Source organism: Macrobrachium rosenbergii, chromosome 5, assembly GCF_040412425.1.
Source record: "Macrobrachium rosenbergii isolate ZJJX-2024 chromosome 5, ASM4041242v1, whole genome shotgun sequence".
Lineage (NCBI taxonomy): Eukaryota > Metazoa > Arthropoda > Malacostraca > Decapoda > Palaemonidae > Macrobrachium > Macrobrachium rosenbergii.
In genome coordinates this window covers 51847843-51863016 of record NC_089745.1, presented here as the reverse complement: position 1 = coordinate 51863016, position 15174 = coordinate 51847843, and the positions used below count along the sequence as shown (strand labels likewise).

The 15174-nt window shown below is 37.8% G+C and overlaps 1 protein-coding gene across 10 annotated transcripts in view; it reads right to left on the bottom strand.

Annotated features, from left to right (window-relative positions):
• The window catches only part of LOC136838776 (cell adhesion molecule Dscam1-like), a 470432-nt gene that overhangs the window by 14402 nt on the left and 440856 nt on the right, over positions 1-15174 (bottom strand). For 5 of the 10 annotated variants that reach the window (XM_067104281.1, XM_067104287.1, XM_067104284.1 and 2 more), the window contains exons 16-33: positions 14659-14830; positions 13924-14048; positions 12955-13085; positions 12145-12391; positions 9638-9772; positions 9004-9242; positions 8602-8845; positions 7485-7637; positions 7123-7278; positions 6674-6864; positions 5403-5702; positions 5041-5120; positions 4559-4716; positions 2533-2550; positions 2103-2201; positions 1689-1874; positions 1229-1347; positions 775-952 (exon numbers count right to left, since the gene is read on the bottom strand). In XM_067104281.1, the coding sequence (XP_066960382.1) occupies positions 775-952; positions 1229-1347; positions 1689-1874; positions 2103-2201; positions 2533-2550; positions 4559-4716; positions 5041-5120; positions 5403-5702; positions 6674-6864; positions 7123-7278; positions 7485-7637; positions 8602-8845; positions 9004-9242; positions 9638-9772; positions 12145-12391; positions 12955-13085; positions 13924-14048; positions 14659-14830 (2931 nt within the window). The remainder of the gene's footprint in view (positions 1-774; positions 953-1228; positions 1348-1688; positions 1875-2102; positions 2202-2532; positions 2551-4558; positions 4717-5040; positions 5121-5402; positions 5703-6673; positions 6865-7122; positions 7279-7484; positions 7638-8601; positions 8846-9003; positions 9243-9637; positions 9773-12144; positions 12392-12954; positions 13086-13923; positions 14049-14658; positions 14831-15174) is intronic. The other 5 variants (XM_067104285.1, XM_067104286.1, XM_067104289.1 and 2 more) reach the window with 3 other exon arrangements.

Sequence of the window (15174 nt, the reverse complement as noted above, 5' to 3'; positions counted from 1 at the left end):
TTAAATATCTGGCTCCAATAGGGCTTACCATTTAATACAAATTTTAAAAAACGTAAAAGTAACACAAAAAAAAGACGATAAATGCTATACCAACATGCTAAAGTAGAAAGCACATAGCACTATTTCATAAAACTTTGAAGCAAATTCTTGAGATGGAAAGATATGACAGTTACTTAAACAGAAGACTTCAAGCTTCTCTGTAAAAAATAAAATCGTGATGTTCTGTGAAGACCATTTTCGTCAATAAAAACTGAATTTTATTCTTACTCATAATTCTAACCGCATGAAACGTTTTACTCTTGTAGTTGCCACCAGTTCATGCTACTAGTTTGCCATGACTCTGAACAAAGTAAAGTAAATTTTACATCTGTCAAAATTTGTTTTTCCGGCATGGTTTTATACCTACACTGAAAATAGAGGCGCATAAATAGTACATCAGAGGTAAGGATAAGCTTTGAAAGTCTAGTTAACTGGTAAGAGTAAAAGTTACCAGTAGCTGAATTTTGCAGTAACATTCAAGAAAAGGACTGCGTGGAAAGAACACGTTTAAGACCTACACACAAATTTCAATGAAATATTTTTTTTCATTTCATAAGAATGTAGCTTACGCCTCTAAGTTACAGTGAAGAAGAAAAAATCAAGGGAAGAGCCACCGTCTGAAATCATAGGCCTTGAAAAGTAAAGATAATAAACGCAATCCCAAAATTTTGGAAGAGTACCTCTATCAACTCAACTCTCTTTCTACCAATAATATACCCATTTTTTTTAACTCACCTCCTAGGTGAGTAAGAGTAGTAAATGGATAAGTCGCAATGGACGATCCAGCAGAATTATGAGCTGTCACCTTCAAGGTGTATCTCATTGCTGGTTTCAAGTCCAACACTAAAAATTCGCTCGTGTTATCCCAGCGAACGTGATTGGAAACCAGTGTCCAAGAGGGCATCCCACGCTCCTAAAAGAGGAAGATAAGAGACGGAAAACAAATTAGTTATGTCGAATAAATCTTCTTTGAGTCTGGATTCCGTTAGTTAGGTGTACTGACATTGTTCTTATATGACTGTTATGATCATTAGACTACTGCTTCTATTGTCTTGAAATAGCTTTTAACAGCAAAACAAGAGAAACATTCCAAGACTTCTACACCCAACGGATTTATCCCCTACAAATAGGAGGACGTTTATAAACGCATGTAAAATACTGTAGGCCACAAAATCATCCGTAATCTCACCCTGTATTCGATAACCATAGAGGTGATGGGGCAACCACCATCGAGCCACGCAGCAAGGTTTAACGCTATTGAAGTCACGTTCACGCGAAGCAACGACGACTGTGCAGGAACAACGGGTTCTGAAAAGGAGAGTGAAAAAGCCATATAAAATTTTGATCGTCTAGTTCGACATACCTTTAAAGTGTGGTGGAACATTTGGGCAACATGAACTATGTACTCCAATCACAATATGTTTTAAAGGTGATAACATATAGTCAAACATTATTATTATTTAAGGCTACAGCAGATATTTCCCTAATAAACTTAAAATAATTTTACACTAACGTGCTGCTGTAGAATGGATGTCCACTCAACCCAATACAATCCTCTCTACTTGTTTGTCTGCCTGTCTCAGACACGCACTAAGACAGACAAAACACACACACACACACACACACACTCAAAGCTAACAAAGCCTTACCTCTTCCTAGCGTTTTGGTGGGAATGATATCACTAGCCTGTGACACCCCGACATGGTTGTACGCACTAACGTACACCTGGTACCTTGTGCCACACTGCAAGCCCGTCAGGGTGTAGGAATCAGCATCAGCAGGTACTTCCATCCGACGCCATTCACCGAATTCCCTTTTCTCGTGCAGGTAATAACCTGATGAGGCAAAATCAAAATTCCGTCAGTTCAAACGAGATGGACAGAGATATAACCTGAGGGCACCATTCAATGATCGGCAATAATGAAGAGTATTTGAGGTTCCCCAGTTTATTTACTAACGCAAAAGAATACTTAATTACGCTGAACTTTACAGTGAGAATGTCCCTTTTTCTTCACAACATTAGATTTTCATTTCTTGCAAGATTTGCGTAATAGTAACCTTACCTAGAATGGGCGCTCCTCCAGCGTTGGCTGTGCTCCATCGGACAGTGATTGTGGTTGAGGTGACGTCAGAGACATATACACGTGGCGGTGATGGTGGCACTATTTTCAACAAGATGGGGGAATTCAATACATTACTCAAGAGTTACATATAAAATGTTATTCGTGATGAACAACTAAAACATTAAAATTTTACCATAAATAAAAAATGCAACTGCCCATTTTCTCCTGAAAATTAAGTAAAAGTAATCTTGCTTCTAGATTCGAGGATAATTAATAAATAGTTTGCACGGATACAAAAGAGGAATTAGCAGAGAAAGTCCACGATTTATAGTTTTACATATTCATCTTCACGGCACGTTACAAATGCAGATAACGCAGCGCAAGTGCCACTGAACACAATGCAGACAACCATGCAACATAATGCACTTACCTCCTTGATCCCTGGAAGCTGCGTGCAAATAATAAGGCAAAAGATGAAAGGGTTGGTCAAGCAAGGCCAACTGAGGTCAGTTCAAGCTGCAAAGATGACCTTAGATGTTATTCAAAAGAGCATTAAGCAACTTCATTCTAACATTATTTATCTTTTGAGCAAGTTTTAGGATTATAATCTACCCATTCGATTTCTTTGTCAGGTTACCTCTGGGAAAGGCAAGTATTCTTGGGTGAATATGAAAACTTCTACAGCTAATTACTTAAAATCCCAAGCACTGCACCTTGAAAGGAATAAACGCAAAATACTAAAATTTAATGTCTATGGAATTAAAATGATGAAAACCAGATAAATGTGTTTGGTACTTGTACACAATATGAAAGAACACAATATGAAAGAAAACCATAAGAACAACAATGAATGCTATTCATTAAAAAGATTCTGATACACCTATTGAACAAACACTAATTACCTGTATACAAACATCAATAAGTAGGACTAAATGTAAGTTTGAAATAGACAAAGACGAATGTTTTGTCACGATTAAAGCAATTATCATCGATATCCTTAGCCTTAAAAGATGACAGTGCTGGCATCTAAATCTGTTTTGGAGGAATGAAAAGATAATTGCTTTGGAAAAGCAAGACAGGACTCCTCAATTAAAACCACCCTTTAATATTTCATCCGATTGTTGCTATCAACTGTTGATAAGGAAATTGTTTCTGGCAAAAGACACTGCGAGAGTAAAGCTAGAAAGGGTTCTGTAAAGTGCGTTACAACTCTAAAAAAAAAAAAAAAAAAAAACTGCACCTTACTTCTCTCTAAAGATCAAAGTGCACTGCAAAAAACAAGCCGACAACGTAGCGAATATTCCTTGAATTTCGTTGCATATCCATCACAACCTCATGTTACTGAGACTGACAGAAATCTCAACAAACCATGGAAAAGACTTTGCATCACTCATTTCTTTAATTGCATTAATGCATCCTGGATTTTTTTTTTAAAGGCAGGTCATGCATTTTTGACAGTGACGTTCCAAACATGCTGCGGAAGCTAATACACCCACTGAGATATAAATTCTGCATTGAAATGACTGTCGACTGATTTGACTTTATGAAATTTAGGCTGTCAAGCCAAGCACTGGGGCACTTTCGGCCGTTCAGCGTATAAGACATTTAAAAGAGGGAGTTGGAGTGGTCGGACAGCAAGATAAAGAAAAACCCAGGAAATAAATCAGATGAATTACACGGATCTAAGGCGGAACTATGGAAAAATCCCACAGTTGCACCAAGAAATAATAGTTAGAGAGGTTGGACAGCAAGATTGAAGAAAGGAAGCAGGAACGAGGACGAAGTAAAAGATTGAAAAGTGGGTTATCTAATGGCCGAAGGAACGCTGCAAACACCCCTTAGTAATGCCTACAGTGCACCTCGTGACATGCACCAGCGACAATAATTCCCTAAGGGGAATGACGGTTGAAGACTATCTCTTATCATACTATATCATATCAATGTTTCTCCATCTAACCAACAGGCAAAGAATCTTGGTTGAACGTGTGATTGCTTCCTCACAATATAAATTCATTACACAGTAAAACTAACTTTATTAATACCTTTAAAACGAACAGTAACGAGATTCTGTGTACGATCAGTAATTACGTTACATTTGATTTTTAATTGGATGCGGAGTCGTTCAGCGAAAATATTTGCTTAACGGGATGTGAGACATTCGAGTAATTGTTTTGCATGCTGACATTCAAGTAATCATGCTCCGATGGTTATTAAATCAAATGCCTTTTATCATTTTAGCATAAACATTGCCAACATACGATAGCCGTTATTCATTCCAAGTAACGCAATTATGTAAAATATTTCAACATACAGTACGAATAAATCTCTCTCTCTCTCTCTCTCCTTACAATCTATTTATGCAGTCATCCCAAACACTATCAACTGCTGTGTTTCCTCTCCTCTCATCCGAATCTATTAAAGTACGACACAAGAGGACAGCAAAGGACACCATTTACCTTGAACGGTGACGCTGTATGTGATGGCGTCAGAGCCGTGTATGTTGGTGGCTGTGCAGGTGTAGTTCCCTGCGTCGATTGCCTTCACGTCTGTGATCAGCAGACTCCCATCTGGATATTCTTTAATGCGGTTGTTGCCGGAGGGAACAACTTTCCCGCTGTTACAGAAAATAATTCGAAGATTATTAAGCAAATTCTTCAGAAAAAGACAATGATAGAGCAATAACCTATCCGTGGGAAAAGGGGTAACTTTTTCATATGGATAAATCAAATATTCGTTATGATGTCTACATGTAGAGAAAAATGCTGAGCCTATAATAGTTGAAGACTTTTCTCATTTTCAGCAACGGTCGAAGCACATTCCCGTCGACTTCTCCTAACCATGATGTTTCCTTCATCATCATCATCATCATCATCATCATCATCTATCTTTCTGTCCCTCTCCACTTATGAAATTCTGCCATTCAGCGTTCAATACTCACTTGATCGTCCAAGTTCTCACGGGTGATGGATTGCCCACAACACGACAAGCAAGTCTTAGCTCTTCTCCCCAAACAGCGATCTAATGAGAATGAGAAGACAAGTTATGAATAATTATTATTACATTAGAAATAATTAGTCAGAAACATTACGGTTTTAATAAAAAAAAACATAGCCTGAAAAATGTTAACTTACACCAAATTATATTCTCAACGAAAGTGACCTTATACAGACAGATTTTACCTACAGTTAGAAAGAACAACTAATTAAAATAAAAAGGTTTAGTGAGACCTCATCTTTACATATGATTACGGCAGTGCTGAGAAAAATGGAATAAAAGTTGCAACTGAAGCGAGACAATCACCGTCTTATCTGAGAAAGATGCGATAGCTGCAGGAGCATCAGGCCTTGGCCTCTGAGTGACCCTAGTCCCCGGAGGACCTTCTCCCACGAGTGTTGATGCCCTGACGGTGAAGCCGAAAGTGGAAGTGGGCGACAGATTGGCCACCAGGTACTGGCGTTCAGAGCCAGAGACTACCCATGATCGCCCACCAGTCTCGGAAGAAACTCCAGCCACATCCCACGATGATCCCGCAGATGACCTTGATCCAGGGAGGCCCCAGGATGCTCCTCCTCCACCACCCCACGAGGAAGAAGGTGCTACCTGATGGGGCAAATGCACTAGCTGATATCATTCATTAATGAAAGGCTTTGTTTGAGCTTTGATTACAAAACTCATTTTGACTTGTAAGCACTAAAATGGGATGAATTCTTTGTTAGTGTTTAGTCTTTTAAAAACGATTGTTCCCAACTGATCTGGGAAAGAATGTCATAGGAATAGACAATACATGTGGTAATCCTTAATCAACTCTAAATAACCTAAAATGAAACACCTAAGCTCTGTAAGAAGCAAAATATTTGAATTTTCAAATGCAGTAGTTCCCAATGACATGCTATTACTAGTTAAATCCATATATCCCTTTGCTTCCTGGTATTTTAGAGGACCTATAACACTGAGCTGCTCTTTGCAAAGCCAAGCAAAAATTAAAGTAAAGTGATGAATGTCAAAGCTATTATGATCATCATTAGCAACTTTACATCGTTATACTTCTACAGAGTCAAAACAAGTAGATTTTGTCTCGGTTTATCCTTATTGTAACTGAAGTTTAGTTACCATGCAGTGGTGAAGAAATATAGCATGAATTATATTTATATACAACTACTGTATTACAGAAAAGAAACCAAATGGAGATAAATGAGAAGTCAGCAGCATATCCATAACTACAGATCAGCATTAAATTTCTTATGTAATTTTGTTTTGAAACCACAGGATTACAATCTTAGTCTTTCAAAATATGAGTAAGCAAAAGTTACTGAAGGCCAATTACAGTCATTTTCTATAACTGGCACAGCTACACAAAGCAACTACAGAATGTCACGTTTTGTTTACACTACCAGATAGAAGTTAGATGGGGAAACCTTAACCAATACTGTGCAATCTTTACAAGCCTAGTTTCCTTGAAGGGAGAAAGATTGATTACTGCCATCTACTAAGCTCGTGGAGTAAGCGTGAAGAGCCTCCTCACAAAGTGCCTTTATCATTACACAATTATAAAAAAACAGACCACCACTGACTTTGATCCTAAGTAATTCGGCAAATGTTCTACAATTGAGAGTTGCGCAATGGCGTACTTGCTGGTCCGGATGGTCGAGGTGGACAGTGTACTTGGTTATGATGCCATTAGGAGCCTTAGGAGGCCTCCATGCCACCAACACGCTCTGGCTGTCCACCGCCAGTGCCTTCACCGATTCAACGGGACCTGGCACTGTAAGGAAAAATATTCTGATAAGCACAACCCAAGGAAACAATAACTAAGAACCAGAGAATTGGTAAAACACCACAAAACCGTTCGTATTTCTGAAAGACACGTGTACAACAGGACAATTATTGGCAATGAGAAGTAAATATACACGTTGTTCTACACATGTAGCCAGCGGCTAGGTATACTGTACTGTCAATAAAATATCAAAGAAATAACACAAGTGCATGGATTACCTAAACAAACAACAAGATTAAAGCTTACCGTCCTCCTCAGTAATGCAATAGACAGGGTCTGAGCGTATACCGCTGCCCCTCCTGGTGTATGCAGCAACGGTGACACTGTAATTGGTGTATCTGTCCAGTCCATTGAGTTGCGTTCTCAGCGCTACTATGGTCTTCTCTTTGATATCGTCGGGATCTGATGGGAATTTTCAAGACTCATTAACTTCATATTTCAATTCTATTGGCGTGTTGTCACCTAACATTTTTAATGTCATCACAATACGACTGCTCGCAGCAAAATGTTGTCCATTAATCTTTACTGAACCAAAACGCGTTGTCTGAATGTATAAAGCATCTCAAACCCACATACATCAAAAAGAAATAAAAAAAATTTCTACTTACGAAAGAATCTCGTAGGATGAACAGGCCTGTATATAACCTTGTACCCTTGCAGAATACCATGAATAGACAAAAGCGGAGGAGAAGTCCACTGTACAAGCAGTGATGTAGAGGACAGGCTTGTGCACTGCACGTCTCTGGGAGCTTCACTCGGCACTATGGAAAATATGGGGTTAATTACATTTTGCAACTTAATATTCCTTTTCTGTTATCTAAAAACTATAAGCCTACTCTTGGTGATCTGCGCATCGTGTCCCAGAATTAGGAGGTTTTAATTTGATCGGAACATACGTTTCTTGCGGCTGTTAAGGTTACTCATTTATGGTGCCTGTTACTTTCATCCCAAGCAAATGGGTTCCTAAAAATAGTAAATACTCGTTTTCAAAATGTTTAGCTCCCGTTAATTAACAGTTTAGTAAATATCAAGAAGCACCACCACTTTCGTGCACAGATGAAAAAGGGAATTAAGTTAATAATTCAGCTGTTCTGTCATATTTCCTCTTTGGAATCGCAATGAAAATTCGATCAATACTGTAAAATAAAAATAGTGTTTCACGAATCAGCATCAAAAGTAACTGTAGGATATTTTTCCATATTCCAGAACGTAATTACATCCTACCTCTAACCAATTTACCATATCACACAATTTACAGGGGTAATTCTGAATTTATCTCCGACGTAATTAATCTCACTCACACTGGTGTAGTTAAATGCGCATCTGTTATGCGTTACAAATGACCATCCGTGGTTAAGCAGTGGAACTCTTTAACAACCAAAAGCTCAGTATCTGTTTTAACTTTAATTGGGAAACAAAGATATATATTTAATAAGTAAAGAAATGTCTGTGAGCAAAATATATTGTTTTCATAATTCAAAATGAATGAATAGCAGCAAGTAATCATATAAAATACTATGAATTTTATACTTCAAGCACTGTACCCCCTTTTTTGGTACAAAAAAAGAACAAAGTATTCTCATTTCTAGAGTTCGTTTTCAAGATGGTTTAACAACCAGAAAAGCCTTGCTTTTCTGGTTGCCTTCAGGAGGCAAGGGAAATATTTTTCACATTAGTATTAAGAAATAGGCAAACAGTTTGAAAAAATCATCACCAATCACTTACCATCTTCCTCTGTGGTAGAAGAGACTGGGGTAGTTCTAGGGCCGGCTCCAGCAGAGTTGAAAGCCTGTACAGTGACCATATAGCTGGTGAATTTATGCAGTGATTTGAGAGTCGCTTCCAGCCTGTAGAGGGAAGCTGCTGAAGGCTCCAGAGTTTGGTATCGGAAGGGTTCTGACGAGTTGGCCACTTTATACCCAATGTAATAACCAAGACCTGCTCTTTCCGTCCGGACACCATCTGGGGGCTGTGGGTACCTTGTATTAGTTTCCCCTCTCATTCAGTTCTTTTCGGCTTTAACTCCATTGTTGACACTACCTGGTTTCTCACCCATTCTTTTCCAAAAGTTAAAAAGCTACAGCTGCTTGAATAATGAATTAAAATAAGATATTAACATATCCTTACCTGCCATGTCACTCTCAGACTAGTTGAGGATATTGGAATGACACGGACATTGGAGGCTGGTTTGGTAGGTGGCTCATGAGCGGTCGACATTTTGACTTCAGGGCTGGGCGGAGACGCTCCTACCGAGTTCACGCCCACCACTCTTACCAGGTAAGTGTGGGCAGGTTTCAGACCTGTAACACGAGCTACGGGTCTCGATACCTCCATGGTCTTGATACGGCCAACGTTCATCCAAGAATCTGGAAATAATTCAAGGTATTTGTTGTTGTTGCTGTTGTTATTAAGCAACCTACGACAGGTCTTCTGGTAAATATACTATGATTCAAATACTCATGGGAGATGGTTTATCATGAAGGAATTATTTAAGAGATGTAGATAAGCCTGATCAAGTGCATATCCCACAAAAGGATATTAAAAAAAAAAGGATATTAAACCACCCAAAAGCCAAATAACTTTATAAAACTTTTAATTTTAGTCACCAATTTTTTATCAATACATGAAAACATGATGCTCTGTTCCACAGGCATGCAGCTTCTATGTTGACCAGTCTACTAAATTACTTTTATTTACTGGAACGGATGTAATCCTGGCAAAGACTGGGGAAAAAGTGAGTGACAGTAATTTCATTTCTCACCTGTGCTGTTGATAATCAAAATTCGATAGATCGAAATTGCCGAATTGCCGTCATGGGACGGAGGTGACCACGTGATATTGACAGATCTGGATCCACTGTCCACGACGCGGGGTGTTCCCGGTGTCCCTGGAACCTCTGCAAGAAAATTTTCGCACGTGTGAGTGGCAACGAATTTTGACGCCACATCTGCCAGCTCCATCCGGGAAAGTTTAGCATCCAGAGAAGCTAGCAGGATGCACATAATATGTTTGGGGAATAAAGTAATACTGTAATCAACATTCGGGTAAAAATAATCGGATCTCTCTCATTAAGGGCCAGTACCAATTACAGAGTTAAATGGAATGTTCTGTAGAAGTTTAAGGATGTTTTCACCGAAATCACCACACAAAGGCTTACTTGAAATGGAAGGGACGTTTAGCAACAATAATATCATAATTATAATATATATCTGGCATTTTTCTTTTAGAAAGAAAAAAAGTTTTTTTGAAAAGAACTCAAAAACTAATTCATGTATAAACACACAATACAATAAAGTTTATTATATATATATATATATATATATATATATATATATATATATATATATATATATATATATATGTGTGTATATATGTATGCATGTATACATATATATAAATATATGTACACACATATTTATAGTTACATGTACATCGAATATTATCAAAACCAGTTTTTGAAAAGTTATTCCTTACTACCAACATGTATGAAATTCGTGTATAATTTCAAACTTCTGTCAGGATGCTAGAATGTTCATATTCGTGTACCAGTGCAATACAAATAGCATCAGCTCCAATCAGGAACCTCCAAGGCGTTGGCATGACTCCCTGCCCTTGGGCGCTTAAAGCAATTAATAATTTCGATGAGCAATAAGAGCGCGCCTAATATCTTTCGTAGCCAGCCCGTATCCATTCCGATAAGAATAAAGCAGATATATGAAAATGCCAAGAGAGAATCGGAAATAGTCAGGGCGAAACAAACAGTTTGAATTTCAATATTCCTTTCCCATTAAACGAAGGTCTGGCCTGATTTCCATAACATCAGCTTCAAACTTTGTGACAAAACAGGATGTTATTGATCAATAACACCCGATTTTTATGGGCAAATTTCAAAAACTGATGCGAGCCTTTCATTAGCGGACCTAGCACTGGCAAAAATATATATCCGTAATAAAACCCGGGGAATTTCATAAATATTGCAGAGCATTTACATGGAAATGCTCGTAATACAATGTTCATATATACAGCATTATAAAATCGGGATGGCATTATACGAGACACAATCATGATAAATGTTTCATTAAATTCATTTATCATCATCATAAATTATTTCAATATTTCAAAAACGCGAATTCATCATCTTCATAATCATAATACGAAACGGTCGTATTTACCAGTGACGTAATGAATATTCCACGTGATGGATGTCACTTTCATAATGCTTGTATTTTTCAGACACAAACTCCGGAAAATACAGAAGTAGAATTCGAGATCGAAATGTCACGAAACATGAGAATAATGAAAGTTGAAAACTACATGAAATGTTTCACCACAACATGAACGTATGGAGACAATATATATATAGTAAGTAATATTAATAATGTCTAAACAGAACTCATAATTAGTAAAATGCAAATACATAATCTATTCTTCTATCTATCTATCTATACATACATACATACATATAAATTTATGTATGTATATACATGCGTATATATGCATATATATGTATATATTTAAAAACATATAGTTGTTGTTTTTAATACATTTAAACTGAAAGATGAAAATACAGAAATAAGCATACAGTCATACAAGGGTATATACTGTATATATATACATATAAATGGATTTATGTATGTATGTTCCAGCATAACTCTCAAAAGCATTGAGCAATTTCAACCAAACTGGTGTACATATGACTTATTATCTGGAAAAGAATACTGAGTTGGGGGTTAAGATATCACTAGCACCAAAGGGCACCAAAGGAGGGGGAGAGTTCTTCCCTGAAACGGGGCTGGTTCTACCCGTGAAACGGGGCTGGTTATGCCTGTAGACTTAGTAAATTTATGAATTTATTATAACCAGTTTCGGTATACATATGACTTACTATCTGGAAAAGAATACTTAGGGGGTAAGGCATCAATGGCACCAAAGGAGTTGGGGTTGGGAAGGGGGTGACAGAGAGAGAGAGTGAGAGGTAGAGGAAGTGAGAGAGAGAGAGAGTAGAGGGGGTGTTAGGGGGAAGAAAGAGGGAAAGAGACAGGGGCCATTGGAGAGAGAGAGAGAGAGAGAGAGAGAGAGAGAGAGAGAGAGTTTATCGGTTGTCATTCAGAGTTATCCTGGGCAGCACAGGGTTGGTCAGCTAGTGTGTGTATATAAATTATATATAATATATATGTGTGTGTGTGTGTATACACAAACTAGCTGACCAACTATATTTATGTATACATACACACACACATATATATAATGCGCCCTGACAAAGCCTACCTTGGACAATGAGATTGATCTTCTTCGTGTCGTTGCCGTAAATGTTGGAAGCGAGGCAGAAGAAAACCTTCGAGTCGTGGCGGGACTTGGTGTTGACAGTGAGCACTGACCGAAAACCTTCTTCTTCTTCCTCGTTGAGAGAACCGGCTGACGCGGACGAGGACGAAGGGGACGACAACGAGGAGTCGTCGCTGAGGATCGTCTCTTTGATGGTCAGGCGGCCTTTGCTCGAGTCCGAACTGGAGATCTGCGATAAAACGAGAAGATGATACAAATATGAAATCAACAGGGATGATGATATTATGGGTAAGTGGATTTCGTCTCTAGTTCAGGCTCAGGGTTGAATTCCCTGCCATTCGAGAAACTGAACTATTACAGTTTATGAGAAATGCTTCTTTATCATATTTAGGAATAGCTACGTACTTATTTTGGAAAGTACATGGTAACCGAAAAACAGCAAGCACTATGTTAAATTAAGAGAGGTTTTCTATATATATATATATATAATGTATATACAAATTATATATAAATTATGTATATATATACATATATATAAATAAATGTGTATATATATATATATATATATATATATATATACTGTATATATACATACAGTATATATATGGATAGATAGATAGAGACATGAGTGCATGTATCCATCTTTAAAAAAAAAAAATAAATAAATATTGAGTACGCTAGGTGCGCATGCATATCTCGCGCGTAATTACATAACGTGGACATGAATACGCTTCGACTCAAAAGGCATAATTTCAGACGAAAAGCCCCGTTCTTCGGCGCGAGTGGCCTCACCCTGGTCGGAGGATTCCCCGTCGACCAGATGGCAGTGATGGGAAGATCGCCGTGGGATTCGCAGGTCAGCCGGGCCCGTTGCCCCGCCGTCACGGTCACGTTTTCTTCGTGCTCGTCAAATTGCGGTGGCACTGAAAAAAGGACACATTACCGTATGAATAGGGGGTTTTACAAGCGAAGAAAAGGGCGAGAGAAAAGGGTTAATGAGGATACAGAAATCATAACAGGGCGGCACAAAAGGGTAAAGAAATAGGAGGCCATGAGACCCACGGTGATGAAAAGTTTAATGATTAGGGCCACGATGAAAGGCATACAGAAAAAGAGTTGGAATTCGTAACGAGGAGGAATTTTATAGAGAAGAATGTATGACTTTTCGGACAGATCTAATTCTTTGCTTTATTCCTATTCATAATGGAAGCTAGATGCCATTAAAAAAAAAAAAAAAAAAAAAAATATATATATATATATATATATATATATATATATATATATATATATATATATCTATATATAAATATAAAAATATATATATATCTATGTATAAATTGTATTGTCTTAACATTTACACAAGTTAAAACCAACCAGACTATTATTATGTACGAAAAACCAAAGTACTTAAATATGAGCCAACAAAAAATATCTAGCATTGGAAGTACTCTACTGAGATGTAGACTTTTTTTTCCTGAACAATTGCAGAAATGCTTAAAAAACTCAAGAGCTTTTTTCATATTTACGAGACAGCTGACCTCAAACACCAACTTTATGAGCCTACATCAGTGAGCCTACGACCTCAGCTTCATACTAGGTTACCCTTATTATCATTTTAATCTGTTTAAAATGTTTATTTTTTTTAGTTATCATGAGTAACGACACAGTGCTACTTATATCGTAAACTTTTTTTTTAAACAAAATGCATAAGCGATAACTAATATAGTGTAAATCTTACATTACTCGTAAAATTCTACTGACCTTTGACCGTGACCCTGACGGACTTGGAAAGGTCAGATCCGACGCCATTAGAAGCACTGCAGAGGAACTCTCCTCCTTGGTCCCTTTTGATGCTCATGATCACCAAACTGCTATTCATCGCAACACTGGGCAAGGAAAGAAAAAAGAGAAAAAGTTATATCAATTAACTTGATTTGAGTTAGGAAATTTACGCTGTCCAGCCAAGCACTGAGGCACTTTCAAATATTCACTGCTCCAGGTAGTGAAAAAAAAAAAAAAAAAAAAAAAAAAAAAAAAAAAAAAGGAATTGGAGTGGTTGGACACCAAGATAATGAAATCCAGATAATAAAGGGAAAGAAATACCACAGTCGGACTCAGAAGAAACAGTCAGAGAGGTTGGACGGCAAAATTGAAGATAAGAAGCGGAGAAGGAGGTAAAGTTACAAGCTATAAAGTGGATGCAGCTAGGGGCCAAAGGAACGCTTCAAACACCATAAGTAATGCCTATAGTGTACCACGTGAGGCGCAATGACGGCACCACTTTCCTGTAGGTCAGCTGAAGCATTTTTGGAACAATTTCAGAACGAAAAGAAACTCAACAGAGTATTCTTTCCTTGGAAAATTTATTACCTAATGATAATCGTAACAGAAATGAGAAATTAAAGAAAATTCTGATTGAAAACTGAATAAGAATAACTTTGTTAGCAAAAGATACGATAAAATGACGTGTTCTTATTTGTAGAGAAGGAAACTTACTCCACATTATCTCCCAAAGTAGTCACAGGCCGATACTGCCTAGGGACGGCCCCCTCAGCTCGCCTCCAAGTGATGGTGGGCGACGGAGATCCGTGGGCGGCGCAGGGAATGACCAAGTCAGAGCCCACTACCACAGAAGAATCATCAGGCTCCAGTTTCCAGGTGGGGGCAACTGGAACATGGAACAAAATAAGTTTAAGAAAATAAAAATGCTAAATTTAATCCTCTTTAGAAATTCACTTTTGATAAAATGACCATGATAAGATAACAAGTGACAGGAATAAAAATGAATTCAAGTGCTGTACAGTAATATAAAAAAGTGCGCGAAAAAGGCAAGAGCTTGTTGGAAGCGACTAAAAAGGAAACCACTGCAACATTTAATGTCATATACAGCCCTAGCTGATTGAAGCCCTAAACTAATTAAAGAAAGACATTTGTAACTGCTATGGCGGTGTATTAGTCAGACAAAGGTTAGCATTTTATTTCTTCAGGTGTGTGTCTGAGTATTTCTTTTTC